This window comes from Salmo trutta, chromosome 16, assembly GCF_901001165.1.
Source record: "Salmo trutta chromosome 16, fSalTru1.1, whole genome shotgun sequence".
NCBI classification, from domain to species: Eukaryota; Metazoa; Chordata; class Actinopteri; order Salmoniformes; family Salmonidae; genus Salmo; species Salmo trutta.
The window spans coordinates 33,941,273-33,955,280 of NC_042972.1; the positions used below are offsets into that span (position 1 = coordinate 33,941,273).

The 14,008-nt window shown below is 41.1% G+C and overlaps 1 protein-coding gene across 2 annotated transcripts in view; it reads right to left on the reverse strand.

Annotated features, from left to right (window-relative positions):
- The window catches only part of LOC115150626 (F-actin-capping protein subunit beta isoforms 1 and 2), a 30,501-nt gene extending 24,340 nt beyond the window's left edge, over positions 1-6,161 (reverse strand). Inside the window, exons 1-2 of one of the 2 annotated variants that reach the window (XM_029694103.1) lie at positions 5,960-6,161; positions 12-101 (exon numbers count right to left, since the gene is read on the reverse strand). In XM_029694103.1, the coding sequence (XP_029549963.1) occupies positions 12-101; positions 5,960-5,962 (93 nt within the window). In that variant the 5' untranslated portion in view covers positions 5,963-6,161. The remainder of the gene's footprint in view (positions 1-11; positions 102-5,959) is intronic. The other variant, XM_029694104.1, reaches the window with a different exon arrangement.
- Between the last annotated feature and the right edge of the window lie 7,847 nt (positions 6,162-14,008).

Below are 14,008 nucleotides of genomic sequence, written 5' to 3' on the forward strand. Positions count from 1 at the left end.
TGGAGACTCACCAGGTCGATGAGGTCACTGAGATTCTTCTCGATCTGCTGGGGAGGAAGACGCCTCATCAGGTCCAGAGCACAGTCCAGCTGCTGGTCATTCTGAAACACACAAAATAAGAGTCAGCTTTTGATACACATTCCAACACACAAAATGTATAGTTCTGCAAAAGAAAGTCTAAAAGCAAGTTGCACTTGCCTTTTGTCCATTTTTTTATTTTACAAGAGAAAATGTATGTTTCACTGTTCATTTTACATGACCTTGATCCTTGCCAAGTTCAACCCTGCAGAAAGAGTCTCAGTTTAAGCTGGTCTTGGAACATAAGAAGCTAGCCGTTTTAACAGTTATTTTCATTAATCTTTTAAAAGGAGATTAAATTAACTTTAAAATGTTTTAGTCTAAATGCATCCATCACTGTCTGCATTTAATCAACCAAAATAGATTGAATTGACAACAGAGCCAAAAAAGTTCCCGGCCTCCCACACAGCCCCAGCAGAATGAGGCAGCCAGTGATGGATGCATGTTACATTCTTACGGTAGATACGACAGGGCCGAGCCAGGCCGTGACTAGGCTATGTAGAGAACATTCACACCCTGACAACAATAGCCATACACTCACTCACTGCATCCTAAGATTACAACTGGGCCCTGGCTAAAAACTCAAAGCTTTAGACAGGGTCAAACGTGAAAAACACTGTATAACCATGGTAGTTAGAAGACAGATTGGCTGGTTACTATATAAGGCAATGCTGTGGAGCCTCCAGTTATTGATACAGGCCCGTCATTTTATGGCATCTAGAAAGGTCAACATTATTTTAAGTCTATGTAAATTATTTGATTGCTTGAGAGCTCATAAATGAAGACAACAGTTCATCAACTGAAAATGTGACTAAACCTATACCAAAAGGATGTGAACGATTCACCCCACTGCCTCCCCTACTTCCTTTGCTATAAAACTGAGTACAAACCTTTGTGAGGAAAGATAAGTGTTATTAAAATAAAAAAAAGACTAATTTGTGGAGAATGAGTATCCATTACAATACTCTGCTCTTACTGGCACAATTACCATAGAACCGACAGTTATGGATGAAGCCTCATGAAAATAAAATAAGTCATAGCATTTTTTTTTAAGTTTAAAAGAATGCGCTTGGAAACTCTAACCCTGGCAATTTGACTGGTAATGGGTACACTCACAATTACTGCCTGGTATTGTGATGCAATCATTTCCACGGTAACGTAGAATGTTCATTAAAAATTATGTTAAAGGTAAAATATGAACAGCATAGTGGGTAAATTTCCACAACTATGAGTTGAAGCGTGAGGCTCAACTTCTCCGCCGTTTTGATCCCCTGGCTACCACGCTGTGAACAGCGTGAAGCAATCGCATGCACATTTTTATTTATTTATTTTACCTTTATAGGCAGCCAGGTAGGCAAGTTGAGAACAAGCTCTCATTTACAATTGCGACCTGGCCAAGATAAAGCAAAGCAGTTCGACACATACAACAGAGTTACACATGGAGTAAAACAAACATACAGTCAATAATACAGTAGAAAAATAAGTCTATATACAATGTGAGCAAATGAGGTGAGATAAGGGAGGTAAAGGCAACAAAAAGGCCATGGTGGCAAAGTAAATACAATATAGCAAGTAAAAAACTGGAATGGTAGATTTGTAGTGGAAGAAACTGCAAAGTAGAAATAATGGGGTGCAAAGGAGCAAAATAAGTGAATAAATAAAATACAGTAGGGGAAGAGGTAGTTGTTTGGGCTAAATTATAGATGGGCTATGTACAGGTGCAGTGATCTGTGAGCTGCTCTGACAGCTGGTGCTTAAAGCTAGTATGCCAAGATACCCAGATACTGTGTGCAACTGTGTGTTGCATCTCGCTCATCTCAATATCTGCGGTGCTGCCCATGGCAACGGCAATTCACTGAGTCTACCTTTAACTGTGGCTCATGCAATGTTTTTTTTCCAATGCAGTGGAGTTGAATCAACAAATCACAGCATGGATGGGTACACTTCCTGCTTTTACTTCCTACTTTGCTCCTATGGGTACACTCGCAAAGGCCGCCAGTCCACCAATTATGCCATCATTGACTTGAATGGGGACGTCCATTTTATTTATTCTATTTCTATGGCAGCACATGCAGTCAGGAGCGGAGGAGAGGAGAAAATGTGCCTCTTTTTTTATTGTTAAAGTTTTTAATGGTGACTGCTGTCATTTGGCTAGCCAAATACCATGATCCAAAATTCCATGGGCTCAGGCTTGCCTTTTTGAATACAGGCCCATTTGTGAAGTGTTATATTAAAGACAACTCTGTCAAACAAGCACATATAAATAAATGTGATAAACTGAACTTCAGAAAGAAGGATGAATGAATACAGATTGATTCATGGCGTCAGTCCTTCCACAAGCTCTCTGCATGTTCAATTACGGAGGAGATCTAGCAGCGGAACAGAGAGGATTGTTGTTAATGGGAGAAGGTAAGCTAGCGGACCACCTAGCAGAGACTTCCCTGAGGGTGATCCCTCTCTGAACTATGGTGAGCAGGATATCAGCATGCAGGGAAGGACAGGCCAGCCACAACATGAAACCCCTGAGAAATGTACAGGACTGAGATATCTGGAGTAGAGGTCGACCAATTAAATCGGCATGGCCAATTTATTAGGGCCGTTTTCAAGGTGTCACAAGAATCGGTAATCAGCATTTTTGGACACCGATTATATTGCACTCCACGAGGAGACTGTGTGGCAGGCTGACCACATGTTAAAAGGAACCACCAGCTTTCATATGTTTTCATGTTCTGAGCAAGGAACTTTAAACATTAGCTTTTTTACATGGCACATATTGTACTTTTACCTTCTCAAAAACTGTTTATGCATTATTTACACCAAATTGAACATGTTTCATTATTTATTTGAGACTAAATAGATTTTATTTATGCATTATATTAAGTTAAAACAAAACAAAAAAGTGTTCATTGAGCATTGTTGTAATTATCATATATATACACACATACATACAAATTGGCATCGTCTGTTTTGTTACTCCAATAATCGGTATCGGCGTTGAAAAATCATAAAAATCGGTCAACCTCTAATCTGGAGCAACTCAAGTCAAGTTTGTATTCATCCAATTTGAACTTAATGCAGTTCCGACAGTAGTCCTATTCTAATTAAATAAACAAAAGTAAAATAATTTTAGTAAGTACTGATAAATAGTGCAGCAACACACTCATCTTGAGAGATGCAAAGACTACAATTAAGCAAATTGAGATATAGCCTAGAGACCTAAAAGTCTAGAAACAACACAAACTGAACACCTGTCAAAACACATGGTGGTTCTCATAAACAACATCTGATTCACAAACAAAAAAAACACACCAATTCCAATATACAAATTCACAGGAATACCAGTAATCAACTCAATGTCTTTCAATTTATACGCATCAGCAACCACAGCTAATTAAGTCACGGAAACCCTTAACAAAGAGTTGGTCTGTTTTGGAATGGGTGGCCAGTAATAAACTGGTCCTAAACATCTCTAAAACTAAGAGCATTGTATTTGGTACAAATCATTCTTTAAGTGCTAGACCTCAGCTAAATCTGGTAATGAATGGTGTGGCTGTTGAACAAGTTTAGGAGACTAAATTACTTGGTGTTACCTTGGATTGCAAACTGTCATGGTCAAAACGTATAGATTCAATGGTTGTAAAGATAGGGAGAGGTATGACCGCTTTTTTGACACCACTCCACAGATCAAGTCCCGAAGGTTCTAGTTTTATCTTATCTTGAATATTGTCCAGTCAAGGGCAGCAAAGAAAGACCTAGTTAAGCTGCAGCTGGCCCAGAACAGAGCGGCACATCTTGCTCTTCATTGTAATCAGAGGGCTAATATTAATACTACACATGCCAGCCTCTCTTGGCTAAGAGTTGAGGAAAGACTGACTGCGTCACTTCTTGTTTTTATAAGAAAGAATGTGAGGGAAATTCCAAATTGTTTGCGTTGTCAACTTACACACAGCACACACACTTACCCCACCAGACATGCCACCAGGGGTCTTTTCAGTCCCCAGGTCCAGAACAAATTCAAGGAACCGTACAGTATTATACAGAGCCATGAGTGCATGGAACTCCTTTCCATCTTACATAGCACTAGCGCAGCAAACCTGGTTTCAAAAACCAAAATCTCCCGGCACAACGCCTCTCCCCCATTTGACCTACTTGTTGTGTGTATGTACTGACATGTATGTGTAACTGATAGATACATTTAAAAACATTAACATGTGTATGTGAATTGTAAAGTCTTGCCGAAAGTCTTTGTTATACATGTCGGACCCCAGTTAAACTAGCTGTCACCATTGGCGTCGGCTAATGGGGATCCTAATAAATCAAAAATCAAATGCCAAGTCATCAGATGAAACCAAGGTAGAGACTACAAGCCAGAGAAGAGCAGCTGGCTATAGGAGAATCACACAGCCAAAATCATTCCTTCCTTAAAACAAACTTCAGTCGGCTTTCTCCTGAACACAGCCAAGGTTTTCAGATCATGTACTGCATGCCCTCTCTCACACTTTTGGGTTGTTTCTAGGCAGATGAATCAGTCTTGTTCAGCCGACACCTGCACTCCATGACACTGTTTACCAACGCCCTAGTCTCGGTGTAAACACTGCCGGACCAAATGCCCCGGGGGCCGAGAAGAGCAGCGAGGATGGACCAACATGATGGATGAGGTCAGCGGGTGGCTGGGGAGACAAGCCATCTGCTCTCCATTATATTGTATCAGACCTTCATTCCAAGTGTGCGACATTCATAAAAGGAGTAGAGTGGAGTTTGAGGTGTGAATGTAGCTAGTTAGATTTGTTGGTGACAAGGCAGTCACACATTACTTCAAGTGTTAAAAGGAATTTAGGAATTTCAAAATAATAATAAACAAGTGTGTAATGGTAATGTTTTTTTGCATATCCCAACTCCCCTGCAGGAAGTGGGGTCATGGCTAGGGTCGCCATTGTACAGCGTCCCTGGAGTAATTTGAGCACGGGCACAGTGAAAGATTTGTTCAAATGTTTTCAACTTGTCAGCTCTGGTATTCAAACAATCAACCTTTCGTTTACTGGCTCAATGCTCTAACCTCGAGGCTACCTGCCCCATCATATAGGCCTATATCTGAAAATGATTACTACTGTTATTTTTCACTGTTTATTTCTTTACCTACCCATTGTTCACATAATACATTTTTTGCACTATTGGTTAGAGCCTGTAAGTAAGCATTTCACTGTAAGGTCTACGTATCCGCGCACGTGACAAATACACTTTGATTTGAATTGCCATGCACGCGACAATGGTGGTTGAATATATTTTGTCAGGTGCACCACAATGTGCCTAACATTGAAAGGATGTTAGTGAATTATTTCATAAAACAATTTCACAGTTACATTATTAAACGTGTTCTACAAAAAGTTACACTGACAGTAAAGCCAACAAAAGCTACTGAACACGTAATCCATATTGTTGAAGTCAATGAAAAGTTGAGAGTTGTGGTTTACACGTCGCCTCAAATCCACCGGAGGGAAGGGGCGGAGCAGGCCGATTTTAGCGACAGGCAACCCAGCGCTTGTACTATTTTAACCATGGGGTGTGTGTCTGCAAGAAGAGGGGGTAGCGAGAGCGAGACCCCTTTAATCCCCGAACTAGTTTCTCAATCCAAAACATCCTGTAACTTTATTCTGCGCGCGGAACATCAAGCTGGCTAGTTAGTTAATGTAAATCGGAGTAACATTCATAGCTAGGTCGTTTAGCTAACTGTGGGTAGATAATTTATATGAATGTATATGCCACTGTCGAAACGCAACACAGCACTTCCTATAAAAGGACAGATAGCATGCTAGCTGGCTAATATCCCTTAGCAGCCCCACCAAAAACGACCCAATCCTCCAGCTCGTCTCCGCGGCCTTACCATGTCTGCGGCGCTCAGTGACGATCTCGGAGAGGAAATATGCTTTACACGTACGTTTTATTGTGCTTGCACAACTTGTTCTTCTATACTGTTGTTGTTTTTATCCCCACCAGGTAAATTATGTTTCTTTTCGCCTCCCTCACGGAACCCAGCCCTGTCAGCGAATTCACTTCCTCAACCGGGTACAGGAAGGTGGGTCGTCACTACTTACCACAGCCACAAAGTCATAAACCCCACCCATTTCTATAATTTATATATTTTTTAATCTGATTTTAAACATAAACATAACCCTAACCTTAACCACACTGATAACCTTATGAATAACCATAATCTTAAATTAATTTTTACGATGTGGCTGTGGAAACACAGGAAGGGGGACGGTGAAAAAAGCGGAGATTGCATATCCGGGTCACTCCACTCCTTCTCTGAAACAGCCAATCGGAGAGGAGTAAGTAAGGTATTGCCAAGTATGGGAAGGAGAGGAGTGGTGAATGGTAAAAAGTAGATGATCAGAGGGACGAGAGAGGGCGATAGAGGGGGGTAATCAATGATGTATACAAACCCTGGATTACAGAGCTATGAATTGGCCATTGAGAGGTTTTTGAAGACACCGTTCGGCCATATTGGCACTCCCCTGTAGGAGCAGTCCATGGGCTCCCCAGTGGCGCAACGGTCTAAGGCACTGCATCTCAGTGTTAGTGGCGTCACTACAGACACTGGTTCTATTCCAGTCTGTATTACAACCGGCCGTGATTGGGAGTCCCATAGGCCGGTGCACAATTGGCCCAGTGTTGTCTGGGCTAGGCTGTCTTTGTAAATAAGAATTTGTTCTTAACTGACTTGCCTAGTTAAATAAATAGGGATGAATGGAATTCTACAGTATTTCAATTAAATGTTTCAAGGACAAAATGACATGTATTTAATTATTTTTGTTGTTGTAGTGGGGACAGTAACATTAGTACTCTAAAAAAAGACGAAGGAAAATGTTTTATACATTTGTTCATGTTTTATTTGTAGGTTTAGCTCACATAATATGATGTTAAAGTATACATTACCATGCCTGTAATACAATAAACGTGTCAAAACGAATCTAGACATTAATAAATACAATTCTTTAGCTTCCAAAATCTTTTTTACAATGGAGGAGTACCAAGATGTGTATATACACATCACTGGGTGATACAACATTTCCTCAAACTTGTCATAATAATACCGTTTTCCTTCAACCATTTACCAGCATTACTTGAAACATTGATACACATTTTATAGCAATTCAAACATGTTTTACTGAATAAAACAATAGATCTGCTCAATTCTAAAATCCACAAGCATTATAGAGGCCAAATTACTGTATTTTTTATTGTATTATTTGTACAATATCCTAATGTAGTCTGTATCAGAGCATACCAGGGCCAAGGGGTCTGACTCATATACAGTGGAGGAAAAAAGTATTTGATCCCCTGCTGATTTTGTACGTTTGCCCACTGACAAAGAAAGGGTCAGTCTATAATTTTAATGGTAGGTTTATTTGAACAGTGAGAGACAGAATAACAACAAAAGAATCCAGAAAAACGCATGTCAAAAATGTTATAAAGTGATTTGCATTTTAATGAGGGAAATAAGTATTTGACCCCTCTGCAAAACATGACTTAATACTTGGTGGCAAAACCTTTGTTGGCAATCACAGAGGTCAGACGTTTCCAGTGAAATATGCCTGCTGGACCGCGTGCTACGGGTGGGTATTGCTATTGTGACCAGTGAGCTGAGATAAGGTGGGGCATTACCTAGCATAGAATCCCACACATTGGCTAACCGGGCAATCTGCATTGTGTTCCACCCACCAACCGCCAAGCCCTCTTTTACGCTACTGCTACTCTCTGTTCATCATATATGCATAGTCACTTTAACCATATCTACATGTACATACTACCTCAATCAGCCTGACTAACCGGTGTCTGTATGTAGCCTCGCTACTTTTATATGGTTAGAGCCTGTAAGTAAGCCACTATTGGTTAGAGCCTGTAAGTAAGCATTTCACTGTAAGATCTACACCTGTTGTATTCGGCGCACATGACAAATAAACTTTCATTTGATTTGTATGTTTGGCAGCATGAGTGAAGGAGGCTTTGTTGCGAAATAGGAAGCCGATTCTGGATTTAATTTTGGATTGGAGATTTTTAATGTGAGTCTGGAAGGAGAGTTTACAGTCTAACCAGACACCTAGGTATTTGTAGTTGTCCACATATTCTAAGTCAGAACCGTCCAGAGTAGTGATGCTAGTCGGGCGGGCGGGTGCGGGCAGCAATCGGTTGAAGAGCATGCACTTAGTTTTACTAGCATTTAAATGCAGTTGGAGGCCACGGAAGGAGTGTTGTATGGCATTGAAGCTCGTTTGGAGGTTTGTTAGCACAGTGTCCAAAGAAGGACCAGATGTATACAGAATGGTGTCGTCTGCGTAGAGGTGGATCAGAGAATCAACAGCAGCAAGAGCGACATCATTGATATATACAGAGAAAAGAGTCGGCCCGAGAATTGAACCCTGTGTCACCCCCATAGAGACTGCCAGAGGTCCGGACAACAGGTCCTCCGATTTGACACACTGAACTCTATCTGAGAAGTAGTTGGTGAACCAGGCGAAGCAGTCATTTGAGAAGCCAAGGCTATTCAGTCTGCCGATAAGAATGCGGTGATTGACAGAGTCGAAAGCCTTGGCCAGGTCGATGAAGACGGCTGCACAGTACTGTCTTTTATCGATGGCGGTTATGATATCGTTTAGGACCTTGAGCGTGGCTGACCAGCTTGGAAACCAGATTCCATCGTGGAGAAGGTACGGTGGGATTCAAAATGGTCAGTGATCTGTTTGTTAACTTGGCTTTCAAAGATTTTAGAAAGGCAGGGCAGGATGGACATAGGTCAATAACAGTTTGGGTCTAGAGTGTCTCCCCCTTTGAAGAGGGGGATGGCCGCGGACGATACGAAAGAGTGGTTGAATAGGCTAGTAATAGGGGTTGCAACAATTTTGGCGGATCATTTTAGAAAGAGAGGGTCCACAGAGAGGGGGGGAGGGCTTGGGCAAGTTGCTGCAGGGGATGCTGGGGTAGGGGTAGCCAGGTAGAAAGCATGGCCAGCCGTAGAAAAATGCTTATTGAAATTGTCGATTATCATAGATTTATCGGTGGTGACAGTGTTTCCTAGCCTCAGTGCAGTGGGCAGCTGGGAGGAGGTGCTCTTATTCTCCATGGACTTTACAGTGTCCCAAAACCTTTTGGAATTAGTGCTACAGGATGCAAAATTCTGTTTGAAAATGCTAGCCGTATCTTTCCTAACTGACTGAGTATATTGGTTCCTGACTTCCCTGAAAAGTTGCGTATCGTGGGGGCTATTCGATGCTAATGCAGAACGCCACAGGATGTTTTTGTGTTGGTCAAGGGCAGTCAAGTCTGGGGTGAACCAAGGGCTATATCTGTTCTTAGTTCTTCTTTTTTGTAACGTTCGTCGCCTGGTGACGAGGAAGCGTACCAAAACGCAGCTGGGAGCGAACACATGTTTATTCTTTACACTGAATTAAACACGTACACAAAATCAAGAAAATGCCGATACGTTACTTGCTCAAAAACAAAGAGACAACACCCCACAAACAGCGTGGGGGAAAGAGGAACTTAAATGTGATCCCAATCAGAGACAACTAGCGACAGCTGTCTCTGATTGGGAATCGACAGAACCCAACATAGAAATCACCCACATAGATCTAACACAAGGCTATAACGCTAACATAGACAACAAACCAAGGAAAAATACCCAACATGACACACCCTGACCCAAAATACCCGAGTTCACCTGGTCAGGGCGTGACGTTTTTGAATGGGGCATGCTTATTTAAATGGTGAGGAAAGCACTTTTAAAGAGCTACCAAGCATCCTCTACTGACAGGATGAGGTCAATATCCTTCCAGGATACCCGGGCCAGGTCGATTAGAAAGGCCTGCTCGCTAAAGTGTTTTAGGGAGCGTTTGACAGTGATGAGGGGTGTTTTTTGACCGTGGACCCTTTTCGTACGCAGGCAATGAGGCAGTGATCGCTGAGATCCTGGTTGAAGACAGCAGAGGTGTATTTAGAGGGCAAGTTGGTCAGGATGATATCTAAGAGGGTGCCCATGGTTACAGATTTAGGGTTGTACCTGGTCGGTTGCTTGATAATTTGTGTGAGATTGAGGGCATCTAGTTTAGATTGTAGGACGGCTGGGGTGTTAAGCATGTCCCAGTTTAGGTCACCTAACAGTACGAACTCTGAAAATAGATGGGGGTTAATCAATTCACATATGGTGTCCAGGGCACAGCTGGGGTCTGAAGGGTGTCTATTACAAGCGGCAACGGCGGGAGACTTGTTTCTGGAAAGGTGGATTTTTAAAAGTAGAAGCTTGAATTGTTTGGGCACAGACCTGGATAGTATGACAGAACTCTGCAGGCTATCTCTGCAGTAGATTGCAACTCCACCCCCTTTGGCAGTTCTATCTTGTTGGAAAATGTTATAGTTAGGGATGGAAATTTCAGGATTTTTGGTGTAACCAGTTCTGACGCTGTTCCTGTCCTGTTGCATGTCCGTTCTTTATTAAATGTTCAACTCCCCGTACCTGCTTCTCATCTCCAGCGTCAGTCCCTACAGAAATAGATAATAAACAAAAGTGAAATAAACAATAAAAACTACATTACACTTACAAAAGTTCCAAAAGAATAAAGACATTTCAAATGTTATCTTATGTATATATACAGTGTTGTAATGATGTGCAAATAGTTAAAGTACAAAAGGGAAAATAAATAAACATAAATATAGGTTCTATTTACAATGGTGTTTGTTCTTCACTGGTTGCCCTTTTCTTGTGGAAACAGGTCACAAATCTTGCTGCTGTGATTGCACACCGTGGTATTTCACCCACTAGATATGGGAGTTTATCCAAATTTGATTTGTTTTTGAATTTTTTGTGTGTCTTTGTAATCTGAGGGAAATATGTGTCTCTAATATGGTCATACATTTGGCATGAGGTTCGGAAGTGCAGCTCAATTTACACTTTAAGTACAAAAGGGAAAATAAATAAACATAAATATACAGTAGGTTGTATTTCAATGGTGTTTGTTCTTCACTGGTTGCCCTTTTCTTGTGGAAACAGGTCACAAATCTTGCTGCTGTGATTGCACACCATGGTATTTCACCCACTAGATATGGGAGTTTATCCAAATGTGTTTTGTTTTTGAGTTCTTTGTGTGTCTGTGTAATCTGAGGGAAATATGTGTCTCTAATATGGTCATACATTTGGCATGAGGTTAGGAAGTGCTGCTCAATTTCCATCTCATTTTGTGGGCAGTGTGCACATAGATTGTCTTCTCTTGAGAGCCAGGTCTGCCTTCGGCGATCTTTCTCAATAGCAAGGCTATCCTCATTGAGTCTGTACATAGTCGAAGATTTCCTTAATTTTGGGTCAGTCATGGTGGTCCGGTATTCTGGCACTGTGTACTCTCTGTTTAGGGCCAAATAGCATTCTAGTTCTAATTCTTTCCAATGTGTTAAGTAATTATCTTTTTGTTTTCTCATGATCTGGTTGGGTCTAATTGTGTTGCTGTCCTGGGGCTCTGTTCACAAACACAAACAGACCCCACAGAGCCCCAGGACCAGCTTGCTTAGGATTTTGATAATTAGATGGAATCAGCCTATTTCTGCATTATTTGTTTTTTTACATTGTACACAGATTATATTTTTGCAGAATTCTGCATGCAGTCTCATTTGGTGTTTGTCCCATTTTGTGAATTCTTGGTTGGTGTGTGGACCCCAGACCTCACAACCATAAAGGGCAATGGGTTCTATAACTGATTCAAGTATTTTTAGCCAGATCCTAATTGGTGTGTCAAATTTTATGTTCCTTTTGGTGGCATAGAAGGCTCTTCTTGTCTCTCAGATCGTTCACAGCTTTGTGGAAGTTACCTGTGGCGCTGATGTTTAGGCCGAGGTATATATCGTTTTTTGTGTGCTCTGGGGCAACAGTGTCTAGATGGAATTTGTATCCGTGGTCCTGGGAACTGGACCTTTTTTGGAACACCATTATTTTTGTCTGACTGAAATTTACTGTCAGGGCCCAGGTCTGAAAGAATTTGTGCAGAAGATCTAGGTGCTGCTGTAGGCCCTCCTTGGTTGGGGACAGAAGCACCAGATCATCAGCAAACAGTAGACATTTGACTTCAGATTCTAGTAGGGTGAGGATGGGTGCTGCAGACTGTTCTAGTGCCCTCGCCAATTCTTTGATATATATGTTGAAGATGGTGGGGCTTAAGCTGCATCCCTGTCTCACCCCCCGGCCCTGTGGAAAGAAATGGGTGTTTTTTTATCAATATTAACACACACTTGTTGTTTGTGCACATGGATTTTATAATGTCGTATATTTTTCCCCAAATACAACTTTCCATTCATTTGTATTGCAGGCCCTCATGCCAAATTGTGTCAAAAGCTTTTCTGAAATCAACAAAGCATGAGAAGACTTTGCCTTTGCCTTTGTTTTGGTTTGTTTGTTTGTAAATTAGGGTGTGCAGGGTGAATGTGTGGTCTGTCGTACGGTAATTTGTTAAAAAGCCAATTTGACATTTGCTCAGTACATTGTTTTCGCTGAGGAAATGTCAGAGTCTGTTGTTAATGATAACGCAGAGGATTTTCCCAAGGTTGCTGTTGACACATATCCCCCCGGTAGTTATTGGGGTCAAACTTGTTTCCACTTTTGTGGATTGGTGTAACGCCCTGGCCATAGAGAGGGTTTTTTTGTTCTCTATTTTGGTTAGGCCAGGGTGTTACATGGGTGGGCGTTCTATGTTTATTTTTCTATGTTGGTTTGTTTCTTTGGTTTGGCCGTGTGTAGCTCTCAATCAGGAACAGCTGTAGATCGTTGTTGCTGATTGAGAGTCATACATAGGCAGCCTGTTTTTCCTTTGGGGTTTGTGGGTGATTATTTTCTGTCTAGGTTTGTGTTAATCCTGACAGGACTGTTTGGCTGTCGTTTCTGTTCGTGTTTTGTTTGTAGTGTTCATTCGTTTATTAAAATCCTTTATGATGAACACATCCTCCGCTGCACCTTGGTCTCATTGCGACGACGGTCGTTACAATTGGGGTGATCAGTCCTTGGTTTCAAATATTGGGGAATATGCCAGAGCTGAGGATTATGTTAGAGTTTAAGTATAGCCAATTGGAATTTGTGGTCTGTATATTTTATCAGTTCATTTCAGGATACCATCAACCCAACAGGCCTTTTTGGGTTGGAGGGTTTGTATTTTTGTCCTTTAGTTCATTCAATGTAATTGGAGAATCCAGTGGGTTCTGGTAGTCTTTAATAGTTGATTCTAAGATTTATTTGATCATGTATATGTTTTGCTCTTTGTTCCTTGTTATAGAGCCAAAATAATTGGAGAAATGGTTTATCCATACATCTCTGTTTTGGATAGATAACTCTTCATGTTGTTTAGAGTTTTACAATTTTCCCAGAAGTGGTTAGATTCTATGCATTCTTCTATTACATTGAGCTGATATCTGATGTGCTGTTCCTTCTTTTTCCATAGTGTATTTCTGTATTGTATTAGTGATTTGCCATAATGAAGGCGTAGGCTCAGGTTTTCTGGGTCTCTGTTTTTGGTTGGATAAGTTTCTCAATTTTTTCTTCATCAAACCATTTGTCATTGTTGTTAATTTACTTAGGTTGTCTGCTTGACATTTTTAGATTTGATAGGGAAGCTGAGAGGTCAATTATACTGTTTAGATTTCTACTGCCAAGTTTACACCTTAATAACATTAAGAAATTATATAGATGGAAGGAAAGTAGTGTGGAAATCTACCAAAAAACAATTAGGAAACAGCAAATTCAATCCCTTCTAGACAATATCCTGGACAAAATGTTTCACTGTAATAATTATTGACTGTGAACGCTCTAAGAGACTCTGGGTTGAGGTGAGTGATAAAGTAGTCTACAGTACTACTGTCGAGATGAGCTATATGTGTATCTATCATAGGAGTCCCCTCGAAG